Source organism: Acartia tonsa, chromosome 5 (genome assembly GCF_053477335.1).
Source record: "Acartia tonsa isolate MP-2025a chromosome 5, ASM5347733v1, whole genome shotgun sequence".
Taxonomy (NCBI): domain Eukaryota; kingdom Metazoa; phylum Arthropoda; class Copepoda; order Calanoida; family Acartiidae; genus Acartia; species Acartia tonsa.
The window spans coordinates 10,991,453-11,006,881 of record NC_137264.1 but is presented as its reverse complement, the minus strand read 5'-3'; the positions used below and the strand labels follow the sequence as shown (position 1 = coordinate 11,006,881).

At 33.9% G+C, this 15,429-nt stretch overlaps 2 protein-coding genes across 5 annotated transcripts in view; one reads left to right on the top strand and one right to left on the bottom strand.

Moving 5' to 3' along the window:
• Window positions 1-15,429, top strand: part of LOC145318738 (uncharacterized) — a 372,001-nt gene that overhangs the window by 209,152 nt on the left and 147,420 nt on the right. The window lies entirely within an intron of this gene.
• LOC145319932 (armadillo repeat-containing protein 8-like) overlaps window positions 5,130-15,429 on the bottom strand; it is a 57,205-nt gene continuing 46,905 nt past the window's right edge. The window contains exons 19-24 of the mRNA XM_080162334.1: window positions 9,389-9,487; window positions 8,708-8,779; window positions 8,188-8,319; window positions 7,779-7,864; window positions 6,238-6,340; window positions 5,130-5,661 (exon numbers count right to left, since the gene is read on the bottom strand). Coding sequence (XP_080018460.1) covers window positions 6,241-6,340; window positions 7,779-7,864; window positions 8,188-8,319; window positions 8,708-8,779; window positions 9,389-9,487 — 489 coding nt within the window. The 3' untranslated portion in view covers window positions 5,130-5,661; window positions 6,238-6,240. The remainder of the gene's footprint in view (window positions 5,662-6,237; window positions 6,341-7,778; window positions 7,865-8,187; window positions 8,320-8,707; window positions 8,780-9,388; window positions 9,488-15,429) is intronic.

Here is a 15,429-nt window from a genome sequence, read left to right as displayed (position 1 = left end):
GTGAAAGTTTTGGGCATTGTTTGGGTCCCAAAACAGGATATATTGTTCCTGCCTGTCAGAGCCAACCACGGCGCGAAGATAAAGGGTAGAAAGTTGCTGGAGGACCTGGATTTGGAGGATCTCTGGAGAAGTCTACCTGAGACGGTAACTAAACGAGAAGTTTGGAGAATCGTGCAACAATTATATGACCCAATGGGTCTTGCAGCACCATTGCTGCTTAAATCCAAGCTATGTCTGCGCCCAGTTTGCATACATGGCTGTGACTGGGATGATTCCATACCTGGAGAGTTGAGGTCAGAATTCGTGAGCAGCCTCCAGGACCGTGCGGCACTTGGAAATTTGTGGTTCAGACGTTCGATGGTTCCTGATAAGCCATTGGGGCTTCCAATGGTTGTTGGTTTCTGTGATGCATCAAGCTCAGCCTATGCAGCCATCACCTACCTGAGATGGCCAGTTGCTGAAGGTTTTGATGTAGTTTTGTGTTGCGCCAAGTCACGTGTCGCACCAGTGAAGATAGAGTCTATACCAAGGTTAGAAATGCTTAGTTGTCTGATCTTGGCAAGGCTTGTGGATACAGTTGTCAGAGCTCTACCTTTCAGCATTTCTGGCAAAGTATTTTTTAGTGATAGCAGCTGTGCCCTGGCGCAGTTATCCAGTGACAGTGTTATGCTAAATGTTTTCAACGGTCATCGTGTTTCTGAGATACAACAGTTGACGAGCCCTGAAGATTGGAGATGGGTTCCAACCCAACACAACATCGCCGATTTAGCTACGCGAGGTTTGTGTACGATTGAGGATGTACAACCTGGATCTACATACCAGGAAGGTCCAAGCTGGTTGCGCCTGGAACAGGACCAGTGGCCCGTTAAAACGGCGGGTGAGGTTAATGCATCTATTCCTGAGAGTGAGCTAAATCCAAAGATGGCGAAGCTCAAGGTAATGATCACACAAGCAGTGGACAATGATTTCTGGAGGTCGCTGGCAAGAAGGACCTACAGGCAGGCAAGAAGGACTGTAGCTGCAGTTATTAAGGCTGCCAACTGCTTTAAAATGTTGCTTGTCAAGAAACGTGGTGTTGCAACAAATGAGGATGGTGTTAGCAACAATGATAGTTCTAGGTATTATGAGAACTATACTTTCACAAACACTTACATGGATTCTGTTTGTGACCTGTTTTTGACATCCTTCAACCAAGAGAAGGAGATGACCATGGACGCCGAGGGGAAATTCGACTCCCTTCAACCCTATCATCACAAGGTCCAGGTTTGTTGGCCCATAGTGGGTCATGATGGATGTTTTCCTCTTCGGTCATTTACAATACTCAAAATGGCCGCCAGAGGTGACGAAGCTCTTGAGGCCGCTGCTGGAGGCCCCAGGAAAGTTATGAAGGACAGCCCAGGTGTTGTCTTGCTTAGCCGCCACAACAGGCTGGCGAAGCTCATCCTCCAACAGTCTCACGATGAGCTGGGACATGGAGGCCATCGTAAAACATTGGCGCAAAGCCAAAGGTATGCTTGGATCACACATGGCCGCATGGAGGCTATGAAGGTGGTCAAGAATTGTGCTGCATGTTCCATTGAATATGCCAAGCGTTCGAGTCCCGCAATGGCTAATATCCTGCCAGACCGTGTGGAGCCGTCAGTGCCCTTCCAAGAGGTGCACATGGACCTTGCGGGGCCCATAGAAGTTGTGAAACCTGGCGTTGGCACCAGGAATACCAAGACTAAGTACAAAGTCTGGTTGTTGATTGTAGCTTGTAGATTTACACAGGCTGTGTTTATTGATGTGTTGACCGATTATTCAACTGAAGCCGTGCTGGTCGGCTTGAGAAAACTTCAGGCGTTTTATAACATGCCTAGAAGAGTTACTACAGATCGTGGTACCAATATGGCTGGTACCAAACGCATTCTAGATGAACTTTTGAAGGATACCAGGATGCATTTTGAATGGCATCTTGTGCCCACCGCAGCACATTCGTTCGTTGGCACTGTGGAGAGGCAGGTTGGGCTGGTCAAGTGTGTGTTAAACAAGAAGTTGGCTGGTGCTACTGTAACCTTCAATGATTTATTGGTGTTGTGTGCTGAGACCGCTAGAGTGTTGAATTCGAAACCATTGACGTATGCCACTGCAGGAGAAGACGTCAATACCTGGAGGATAATTTCACCTGCTGATCTGTTAGGTGGCAGGACAAATGATGCAATCTGTACGTTTGAAACCGGTTGCAAAGAGCCCATAACCAGGAGGCTGGAGAACTTGGAGGAGTTGACCCGTCAGTTCCATCAGGTGTACAAGGAGCAGCTCATGCCCGAGCTACTCAAGTCCATCAAGTGGCGCCGCAACGAGGTGCTGCTCGAGCCAGGAGACGTGGTGCTGGTTGATGACAGCACAAGTTTGATGAAGAAGTTTAGATTGGGACGTGTTGAAGAAGTGCGCCCAGGTGGGAGGACCGTGGTTGCCAAGTATAAATTGTCAGATGACGCAGCCGCCACGAGTAACGAGACTTCCGCGAGACGACTGTTCAAGATCAATCTACCCAAAGTTTAGTATAAGTATCGTTCTTGTTTAACTTTGATTTTTTATTTTTTCGGTAGATTTATCAGATTTTTTCGAAAGACAAAAAACGCAAATTTTGATACAAATTCGTTTAAACTTTCAAATCGATGCAAGATTTTTTTTTCATTTGAAATGCAAACTTAAGTTTTTTATACGCAAGTTCTTTCAATGATTTAAGTCTTTCCGGGACCAGGGATTTTTTTCGCGGAAAATTTCCTAGGTACCTACGCAGATATAAATATTTTTATCCTTGTTGGATTGAAATTTGATATGATAAGAAATTAACAATGAGATTTTTACATCATTTAAATATTTCTTTAAGATTTATTACAATCACATAAATAATTTAATATTACATGCATATTAAAATTATTACTATTTACCTTTGAACTGATGTACCTAAAGAAAAAATGCAGATTTTTTTCGCCTTGAATTAAGTAGATTCTTTGAGTATCGTAGAATTAAGCTTAATAAGACCGCTTTACGCCGTACCTAAGCTCTGTTTCCTCGGCCAGGCATGACGCAAAACGGCAAAACTAAAGCATAAAATATTTTATTTGATTGCTTTGATTGATGATTTTAAAAGTTTCTTTGAATTATTTCATGATTCTTTTTATTTTTTGATTTGAATTAAACATCACTAATTATGTTTGTTTCAGTTGATGCAGCCCTGCGCCAGAAATCCTGTTAGAAATTATGCAGTATCAAAAGTTGTGATGGAAAGTCATAACGTCCAACAGGATAGCTGGAACATGGCAATTATTAATATTTGATGGATATTGTTAGTTTGTATCTTGAGGGATTCATTCTAACTGAGGCCCTTTGCCTTTAATTATGACTGTATGAATATGTATATGTTGCTTTCTTCTTAAAACAGAGAGAAATTGCAGATTCAGCATTTAGAGAAGTTCTTTTCTTATATTGAGCTTTTGTTTTATTTTGGTAAATTTATTTTGCATATTTCAATTGCAATTTTAATTTTACGCAATTTTGATTCACGAAGATTTAAAATTATGAAATTTTAATTTTCCGAAGTATGATGATTTTTTACAGTCATATTTTATTTAGATTTAAGTATCTATTTTATTAAAACATGTTTAGATTTAAGGATCTTACTTATCTTATCTGAAAAATGTTTAGATGTAAGCAAGTTATTTTTCTATCGGAGAAAAATTCTAATTATTGAGAAGTTTTTTTATGCAATTTTACTTTTCTTTTCTAGCAAAAAGATTTAGTAGAAGAAATGTCATTATTTAATCTTTCTTTCTTTTGATGAAAAAAGTTTGAGTTGATTATTTAATTATCGATGCGATTTTTAGTATAAAAATCATTACCTATTTTATTATGTAGGTACCTAATTAAAGTTTAGGTACTAACGATATTAATTCATGTATTCGCAATTACATGGTCTGTAATTCTAATTTTATTGAGATTATGAGGCCATGATATAATGAGATGTGTGAGTGGTAAATGTGCAATTCATGAATGTTGAATGCTTTTCCCATTCCTTATTCCTGTCCTTATGTGGTAGCTGAGGCGGTTTGAGTTATTGTGGTATTCGTAAGTTACCATAATTAATTTTAGGCCTTATGGCCATGACATTTTAAACTCTTGTGGTTTATGTGTTGTGAGATTGTGATTTCGTGGACACTGTCTGCACGTATATTGCAAAGATGAGTATTGTGTTCGATTCCCAGTGAATAGACGGGTGTGTGTCGGTATGTAATTCTTGTATTCCCCGGCAAGTTCGAACCCATTAATCCCTTTTTTCCTTACACCAGAATTCCCCAGAGAATGAGTGTGTTACGCGGCATTCCCAACTATCTCCGCGCGTGGCTTGTAAACAAACAAAAAAGACGCGCACTTTTCCTTTGATGATTCCCATGTGAGGAGCTACGTGAATGAAAATAATGTATTGCTTGAATATACATGCGCTCTAATCCGTGGAAGATCTCAAATAAGCCTTCCTGCTTAGTTTGACATCATATGTGGTAAGAATTTATTTTTAATTCTTGAAAATAAGCGTAGAATGGTACAATTTTACGAAGAAAGTTAAATCATTAATTTTTCAACAAATAGACCATTTAACTGCTAAGTTTTGATATACGAATATTTTCCTTTATATTATTGATTATTTTATTCTAAAATTATCAATTTCTGATGCGATTTAATATGTTTCGTGCCAATTTAAAGTTTTTTAGAAAATTAATATTTTTTATTAAATTGAAATCACGCAACCTCGATGTTACAAAAATAATAACCATTAATTTTATGTAATTAATTCTTATATTTTTGTTTTAGACTTACTGTTTTCATGGTAATAAATACACATTCGTAAACTTCACTATGTTGGTCATTCGGAGGGCTTCGAGATAAGATTTCGAGAACGGCTAGGCAATGCGTTCCGAAACACAGTGAAATTAAAAGTTCCTCCCTTCCTGTAATTTTTGTGTGTATTAATTAAGGTTCACCAACATCCATTTCTTTTTACTCTTTTTTTATGTTCCAAAATCTTTTAAGACAATATTTCAAAAATGTAATTAATTAAATCCACTGAATATCTGTCCCAGTATTAACAATAAGAGGATTATGTTTCTATTAATATGTTTAATAAATAATAAATAGTGAATATTTCTTCAATTAGGATTAACAATGAGGGAATAAATATATGACTTTTAAAACTTTTTTGTCTGCTTCTTGTATTTTTAGGAATGCAGCTACTCTTTCATTGGAATAGTTTATGAGCATCAAAATGCTCTCAATAAAATAGAAATTGGCTTTTATATGAAGAAAAAATTATGGTTTTCCCCAAAGTACCTAGTCCAGCATAGTTAGGGACAACCACAGTAGTAAGGTTGTGGAAAAAACTGCCCTTATTTTTTATTATTTATGAACTTTAGGGAGAGAGTTATAAATTTTTAAGTTATTAATATAACAAATGATGTTTAATGTTGTATGCGCTACTTATAACTGTTATCATCCTTGTTAAGTTTAAATATTTTTTAATTTGAAAAAGAAGCAGACATGAACTTTATTAATGTTGATGATCCTTTGTTTATCCTGGGACTATCAATCTTTCTTCTCTGGGTCTTCTACACTGTTTTCTACCTAAGATCGGAGTACAGAAGATATAATACCTATCTCTAAAAATTTTGAAGGACAAACAAAAAAAAAATTTGGAGGCAAATGTTTGAAAGGTCCGTGAAAGGTGAACTAAAGATATGACAATGAGTTTAAAATATATTTTTAATTAATGGAAAGTTTTTGTAATTTCTTGATAAAATTGACGGCCAGACGATTTTTTTGGAGACTCATTGTTAAAAGATCATTGGGGCTTAAAAAATGACGATGAAGTTATAAGATATAAAGTTAAAAATAAATCACAGCTCTGACAGGATATTACAAATTTTGACATACATACTGAAGGAAAGCCAAGCTTTTTAGAGAAATCCTTGGAACAGAAACAAAGTTTTTTTTAATTCAAAATTAGTGGACAAGTTAACTATGAAAATTCCTTTTTCAAAGAGCATAAAATATTTATTAAATGTAATATGCATATATGGAAATTCTTATGTCTCGGCAAACGTAACATAAATTATTGTTCTTGTATTTTTTATCTATAGGTGATTTTATTAAAAACTATTACCTAAACAATTAGGGTCTGTTTGCCAAAGTTTAAATTACCTGTCACATAGGTTTATCTTGTTGCTGTAGGGCAATTCTAACTTTTTCTGACAAAACACAATCCTCGGTGGCCACCAACAGTTGCTTCAATATGTTGAACACCCTGCAAAATTGAATGAATGAATTAAATTTTGCTACACCCTATTAATTTTCACCAACTTTGAATATTGTATTGAATTTTGTTTTAATATTCTGAACACCCTAAAAATCTTTTTTTTAATTTGCTGACACCCTATGTTAAAAAACAATATAAAACACGAAAAAGTTATATCTTGTGGAACACCCTAAAAAAATAACTTTTAGGCAACCGATAATTTTTATAAATCTTACTAGGACCCATATAAGGCTTTCTTTAAAAAGTGTTGACCCAACAAAATAGACAGGTCAAAAATCTTAATGGACACACAGACTAACACACATCCTATAACAGTTGTTTGTCTGTTAACTTAAGATCTTGCTAACCAATCAACCGATTGAGTTTTCTATTTTAGGGAAGCATTGCGATAGCTTTAAGACTTTATTTTCTAAATTTTCTATTTTCTAAATGCTAAAGGCTCAGTCGCAAGTATAATTATAACGTGGTTTAAATTACTTTGAAATAAAAAAAACGCCCTACTTTCCACTTTTATTGTGGAAAATCTTAAAAAAAAACAGACCTAGCTATCAATATTTATGCTAAGATGCACTTAACTTTTGATTTATTACTTTCAACTGGCGAGAGACAATTATTGGAAACTTAACAAGATAGAGAGAGAAAGGGGGGGGGGGAGAGAAAAGCAAGGTGTGACTTAACTTCCTTATATAAAAATAGTTGGGCAGAATCGCGAATATTTAGGGATCTTAAGTGATAAGACTGAACGATAAATTAATGTACACCCCAATTGCAATTGACAAAAATCTCCCTTATACAGAAAAAAATAGTTGGCAAAAAGTTTGGACACTAAAGGATTGTATCTATCAATTAGGATTTGATTCAAAGTACCCAAAGTTTTTAGTCAACAAAAGTTCCCTCTCTCACTGAATTTTAGCGAATATTTCAATTTGTGCTGCAGATATTTTTACGTGAACGATAGGACACCGGGAATCATATTTATGTGTACAAGGGAAAAGGCAGCAAAATCTTAACACAAGTATCCCCTTTAATGATCACATTATCTCAGAGAGGGAGAGGACAGTGGACTTTAAATTGTTCTTGCAACCAAAACTTTATAAACACTTTCATTCTTTTGCAACTTTTATTACATTTTGTTAAAACTTGCACTGTTCAAGCTATTTAACCATTAGTTTTAATCTAAAGAAGAGGCCATTTTGTTTATCATAATTGAGCATATAAATCAATTTATCTTATGATCCGTGAAATAAAGTGTTGAGTCAATGGAAGATAATTGAATTTAATAACAAATCAATGGGAACAAAAATCCTGCTTGTTCAGTTGAATTTATTATTAAAAGTTACAAACTTAAGGGATAATACAATAGAGATAAATTAAACACTCCCTATTATGATGGACAATGTAAACTTAAATTATGAGAATGACCTACCCAATTTCTTTCAACTTTGCCTGTCGTTCAGCGCTTCCCTCATCTTCCCTCCAAATTAGGTTCTGGATGCAAACCACGGCAGCTGTCTAGATAATTAGATAGATTTTACAATGTAGATTCTCAAAGGTCCTGGGAAGGTGGGAGAGGGAACCAAGATCAACCTCCAAAGAAAAATCTCTCCTAGCCAAAAATGACCCACCAAAATTTCATAAACCTTTTCTTTTAAAGACTAGAATTATAAATAGGGGGGAGGGATCTTCTCCCCTGTCCCATCACTTAAAGTGCCTCTAGAGGCCTCTAGGGACGTTACAGCTAGTAAATAGAAAGACAGATTGGCAGATATATGAATGGTAATATAAACCAAAAGATGTATTGATCAGTGGATATATCATCATAATAAGAAACATACCTGTAAATTCGGATTAAAATGTTGCATGTAGGATTTCAATTTCTTCATCATGTCTTCATTATCCATTATTAAAGTTTTAGAAGCCTCTCCATCAGCTATGTTAGCCAGCATACATAGTGCTTGTTCTTTCACCTTGATTGTAAATAATAAATATGATAGATGTAGATCCATAATCATTAAATAGGACCAATAAGAATATACTGTATTTTAGATGCCTCCCCCATAAGCAATGTTAGCCAGCATACATAGTGCTTGCTCTTTCACCTTAATGGAAGTCCTTATATAAAAGTAACAGGATGTCTCTGTGTGACGAAAGATCAGGCTAACAGCAGAACCAATATCGTTCTCTATTACAATATAGATTCTCATAGGTCCTGGATAGGTTTATACCTAACTAATTTGGGGATGGGTAGCACTAACCTAACAAGGCAAACCGCCCCTAAAAATTGACCACAATATCTAAAAAAAAAGCAAACTAACTTCTACCTATTTCCTCGATTCTTAACATAAAATTGCTCACCTCCTGTGAATTTTCAGACTCCAAAATGAAGACAACTGCTTGCATTAGCTGTTTCCCATACAAGCTTGTCATCTAAACAAGAATTAATGTATATTTATGTGCAAGCATTATAGACAGACAGACAGACAGACAGACAGACAGAGTAATGCAAAGTAAAGACAGCAGATTGTATTCACTCTTTCCCATACAAGCTTGTCATCTAAACAAGGAATAGAATATATTTATGTGCATGCCTTACAGACAGACAGACTGACAGAAAGACAGACAGAAAGACAGACAGACAGAGAAATGCAAAGTAAAGACAACAGCTTGTATTAACTGTTTCCCATACAAGCTTGTCATCTAAACAAGGAATAGAATATATTTATGACAGACAGACACACAGACAGACAGACAGACAGACAGACTGACAGACATACATACAGACAGACAGACAGACATACAAACAGACAGAATAATGCAAAAAAAAGACAACGGCTCTAAAAAAAAATGAACCCTCAAAATTTGAAGTTTTTCTTAGAAACTGAAGTTAATTTACGGACAGACATACGCTTGTTATAGAGTAGCACAACTACTATAACTAAAAAAAAACTTACATAATGTAAAATCTAGTCGAATGAAATGACGAACGTCCTGACAAACCCATTACATAAAGTAGCTGCGCTACTTGATAAAACTGACCTGATCAATATGATGTTTATCATTAGACAACAAATTTCTGAGTAGGCCTAAGGTTTTCATAACCACCTGCATCTCAGTGTCTGACAACAGACGAAACACCTGAATTACACGTTTTTATTAACCCATTATTCTATCCCTGCCTTATTTAGGACGATTTCTAAGGGTACCCAAGGTTTTTATAACCACCTGCATCTCAGTGTCTTACAGCAGACGAAAAACCTGAATTATTAGTATTAATTAACCCATTATCCTATCCCTGACTTATTTAGGACAATTTCTAAGTGTCCCCAAGGTTTTCATAACCACCTGAATTTCAGTGCCTGATAGCATACGAAACACCTAAGTTATTAGTTTCATTTAAGAGTAATATTATTTTAGTTTTAATTTTAGAGACTGCTTCGCAAACAATAATGATCTAATCCTTATACTAAAGTAACAGGATGTTTGCCTTATTAAGGACAATTTCTAAGGGTCCCCAAGGTTTTCATAACCACCTGAATTTCAGTGCCTGATAGCAGACGAAACACCTAAATTATTAGTTTCATTTAAGAGTAATATATTATTTTAGTTTTAATTTAAGAGACTGCTTCGCAAACAATAATGATCTAATCCTTATACTAAAGTAACAGGATGTTTGTTTGTCTGTGTGTCTGTACCGAAGGATCTCGCTAACCGCTGAACCGATCGGGTTCTCCTTAACAGGGTAGATTCTCATATGTCCCGGGAAGGTTTATAACTATTTTGGGGGAGGGTACCACCACCCTCCCAAGAGAAATCACAATAAAATCAAAAATATTAAATATTTCCGCCGCATAGTGTCGCTAGCATAGTCGCGCTACGTAGTCGCGCTGCGTAGACGCATGAATTTAACAATTGATAACATAGACAAGTTATTTCTCAAATTAGATATTTAAAAAAAAAACATTTAAAGGCCACTAGAGGCCTCTAGGGGCGTAGCCGCTAGTTATATAATATATCAATACATGAAAATGTTAGCACATTACTTTTTCAAGAATTCATTCTTTAAACTGAATAAAAAAAAGTTATAAATAATAATTTTACTAGAGGCTGGCGTTGAAATAATTAATTGTAATATTGAATATAAATTTTTTTAAAGAAGAGTAGGTAAGAAAACTACACTCCTCTAAAATATGACAATCGGTCCAGTGGTAATATCTTTAAAAGACATACATTTTTTTATATTATATCAGATCATTAATATCTTTCTCTTAAAGTCTATTTTTCAGGGATATATATTTAGGTTAATGGCATAGAAGAAGCATTTTTACGAATTTTGATACCAAGGTCTCTCTTTAGTAAGATTCTTTAGTTAAGTTAAAATTACTTTTCCTATTGTACTATCTATAACTCAATTATTACAAGCTACCAAAGTCAGACTTTGATTTATTTTCCATATACCTATCCCTGCAATTAATCCCCTAACCTAACCCCTTCTAGTTTAACACATAGTCACCAGGAAGGAAGGGGACATTAGGCTGTTTATTTGACTAGACCCCAATGTTTTATAATAAAGTTTTTATATTTGTTGCTTTAACAACTTTGGGGACTTGTAATAAATTTTGATTGGATTGATTGATTCAGTAAGTTGAGTGTCCAAACGGTTCAACCACTAATTGTAATCTACAGAATGAGTAATTTTGAGTATCATCATTAGGGATTTACATCAATTTAATGACCATTGTCTTATCCCTTTAGATCCCTGCCTAGACACGCGTGCCAGACAAAAGAATAATATTTTAACAATATTAACAAACTATTAATTCACAAACTATGGCGTAAAGTTGTAACAATAACATCATTAAAATAAGATTGTAAAAGTGGGATGGATCCTATAAAATGAAAGTGTTCTGTATATTTGAGATAAATTTAGAGAGCTAAAAAAAAGATTATGTCTAGCTTCCAAAAACAAGTATTAGAAAGAAATTGGCACAGAACTTCATACCTTTTTTTTTGGGGGGGGGGGGGTTTTCTTCTTCTAGGGGAAGTTTCTCTCGGGTGGTTGGTGGTACATTCACCCCAAAAAGATATATACCTTTTCTGATCATATAAGAAGCTTCACTGTCATTGTGAACCATACAGGTTCAAAGGTTAGCGAGATACATCAGTACATACAGACAGACATCTTATTGCTCTTATATAATAATTTTTGTCAAAAGTTTGATTAGTCAGTTTTATTTTCAAAGCGTTTTAAGCTTATAAAAAAAACGCATAGAGATAAACTGCGCTTTTTTATGGTAAAATCATAGATTTTAATATATATTTTAGAGCTTCCTAATACCAGTTAATAGGAAATATGTATAAATTTTTATTTTTAGCTTAGATAGTTGTAAAATTATTGGCTGTTTTAAAGAAACATATTATTAACCTTAATTCCCCAAAATTTTTAAATATAAGATTTATTATAGTTATGGGTTAAATAAACAATGGATATTAGGGGAATGCATTTATGAGTAAGCGGGTGTTAAAACTATTTAATACAAAGTTGAACTGTCCGTCTGTCTGTCTGTCAGGATTAAGCTTTAAATTCCTAAACCCAAGCGAGGAAGGGTACATTGGGCTGTTTATTACACTTGTCTCAAGAGTCTTATGATGACGTTTGTTAGCTTAACAACCTAAGGGACTTTTAATTAGTTTTGATTGGTTGGTTCATTTAGTTGAGTGTCCAAACGTTTCAACCACAAATTGTAATTTTCAGAAGGGGTAATTTCGTGTATCATCATTGGGGATGTACATCAATTTATCGTCAATTGTCTTATCCCTTTAGATTTCCACACATAAACCACTTGACAAACTATTATTCAATACAGATAAATAGGTAAAATCTTTTTGATGGAAGAAAACAATTTTATTTATCTATGGTGGCCTATAAATATTGGGGGAGATGACTTGTAGATTAATCTACCCTTCATTGTCCCCTCCTCTAAAGAATTATTCCTAAGGATATGAAATGTTTATTAATGTTTATAGTAAAGTTATTAAAGAGAAACTATTTTAAAACCAAATTTTCATCTTAATTTAAAAGCTTGGAGCCTTTAAAACTAGAGGTACGTCCATACGTCCATCTTACACTAGAATAACGTTAGTAGCATCAGTATCTTTGAGATTTTAATCAACATTAAATTATTGATTATTATTACTTGACTAGTGATATAGTAGAAATATTGATTACTTTTATCGGATCATGTTACTTGTCGATGCAGCGCTTATCACATGTTACTTGTAGATGCAGCAAACTCATACATGTTACTTGTAGATGCAGCAATATCCCCCCTCCATTCCCTATAGAGATACTAATAAAAAAGTGTAGAGATAATAAAAAAGTGGGACAAGTTTTTCTGGTTTAATTTGGTTGGAACAGAAGGGAGGGAGGGGGTTGTACATGAAATTGCCCTGAGTTATGTTTTTTAGAGGGTGGAGATTTTTTAAATCAAAGGTTTAATTTAGAAATTGGTGGAAATTTCTCAGGAGAAAAAGAGTGGGAGGAGTTTTCCTTGTATAATTTGGTTCAAGATGAAGGAAGTTGTTTGGGGTTTTGAAGTTCTTTAGAAATGACTAAAAAGCTTATTTTCGATAAAAAATATAACTAACATTGTCTGCCTATCTCCTTTTTTTTATCTCCCTTTAACATGTTACTTGTAAGTGCAGCAAAGTTAAACATGTTACTTGTAAGTGCAGCGCTGCATCGACAAGTAACATGATCCCTTTTATCTGCTGAACTAAATTGTATTTAAGCTTTAATTCAAATCGGATATAACAATGTATATAGATGTATATTGTATACCTCACCATAAACATCAAACCCCTAATAGAACCATTGCGAACACAGTTTATTTCTTCCATTATAGTAAAATTCAAGGATTATTATGTCTTATTGGCCTTCTAGGGTAATACATCTATCGAATAGTGTCCCTTTATATGTAAGTGTTAAAACAAGACAGGATGTATATAAATAAATGCGCATAAATAGATGAAAATAATTAAGTGTCTCATTAAAACTAAAAATAAAATGTTTATTTTTATGTAGGTATTACTAGACAAAAAATTTTCTTTATATTGTTAAAATGTTCGACATAAAAAATAATGATTATTGATTTGTTGATAATAATTATATCAAAAACTTTAATTTCTATCGTGCACATTTTTCCTTTTCTAATTAAAATATCTTTATTATTGCACTATTAATTTTAACAAAACCCCACAGCATGAGCGTAAATGATCGTGTGGCTGCTTGTTGTCTGGTTAGAGCCTGGAGAACATGTCATACTAGAGATGTTAAAAATGGTGTCTACTTTTGCTGTGTCTTGCATATGACACTAATAGTAATAATAGGGGGGGGGGGGGGTGCCTTGGCAACTAAACCATGCAGTTAGAACTTCCAGATAGAAATCGTGAAATCAAAAGTTCAGTTGTCTGTTGGATGTTACTTAACCTAGTATCCTAAATTGGTCGGTAAAGTAATGCATCTAATTACAAACGGTTGATATTATTGGGTTCTCCGGATGATCAGTTGAAATCACTTATAAACATATCTGTCCTTTTATTTTTTGGTTAAATTGTATGAACAATTTGCATATTTGTTTATATACATAGAGATTTATGTCCATAACTGTTGAGAAATATATAAACATACAAACAGAGAACACCTTGTTTCATAAATAGAGTAGATTCATCAGGCAAGAAGGGGATATTGGATTAAAAAACTTTGGGGGCCTTTTTTGGTTCGTGATTTGGTAGAAAAGACTAGCAGTATTCAATCTGGACAACCAATAATTGTAATCTACAAAAGGGGTAATTTTATTTAACACAATTGGGGAACTATTAACTTCTCGTCCTTTGTCTTATCCCTAAGGATCTAAATGGGATATTTGGACAGCTAGATTGCTGAAGATCCGCAGGTTTATAGCTAGTTTTAAATGCAATTAGATATCTTGAAAGAATAGCAAAAGCAAATGTAAATAATTTTACTTCGACAGATAAACAATAACCTCTTTATTTGAAAGAAAGATGGTTAATTGATCGCTAGAAAAAGATTTTTAAAAGCAAATGTACCTATAGCTAGTTGAAATTTTTAAAAAAGAATATTTATTTAAAAAGATAGATAACCATTTTCCATTAAAAAGGCAGCAATGTATTAATAGATTCTTAAATAAATAATCTATACATTGTATTCAAGTATCAATTTAGATTTAGGTACAGCAATTTTAAGCATAAAACATTTTTAATCCGAGAACTAATCTTATGAACTATTGGAAGAAATTAGTGCACTTAATTTACAGTATAGTTTTTAATTATTGAAAAAGCTAATAACAACCAATAACTATCAATGAGTGGGATGGACTTACATACAGAAACATACTATACTTAAAAGGTAGCTGCGCTACTAAAAACAGAAATGCGTACATTTGACCCCTGCAGTTCAAATATAAACAAATTCATACCTACACAGATATAGAAAAATAAATACTCATTAAAATATTCATTTACATAATAAAATCCCAATTTATTCATCATATTTAGGAATTTACTTTAATTCGTTCAGATCATTGAAAGTACTTAAATATTTTTAAAAGCGAAGCTTTTCTATAATTATAATCTGTCCGAGATAGTTAGCTTTTATTCGTTAATTTAGGCATTTTAGAATTCAAACTTTGCATGGTGATTCCTGTAGTAGTGAGGTACGATTTAGAAAGCGTAGCAACTATATAATCGTTACCAGAATGTCCGTACGTCCATTTTAAACATGTTGATTTTTTTACTTTTTTAATAAAATTTTTTTATGTGATAAAATCATCCGATTGATCTGATTTTTTGATTACTGATTCCTATTACAATAAGGTTCAATATTATGAGCGAAGAATCTCTATAATCAAGTATTAAAAATGTCAGTATGTCCTTAAACAGAATTCTGTATTTAAGAAGTTTTGCAACAAATTTAAGTATAATTTTGTCAAACCTTATATTTTCATATTTTGTATATTTAGTTCTGACACTCAACAAAAATTAATGTTTCGTCTGTCATA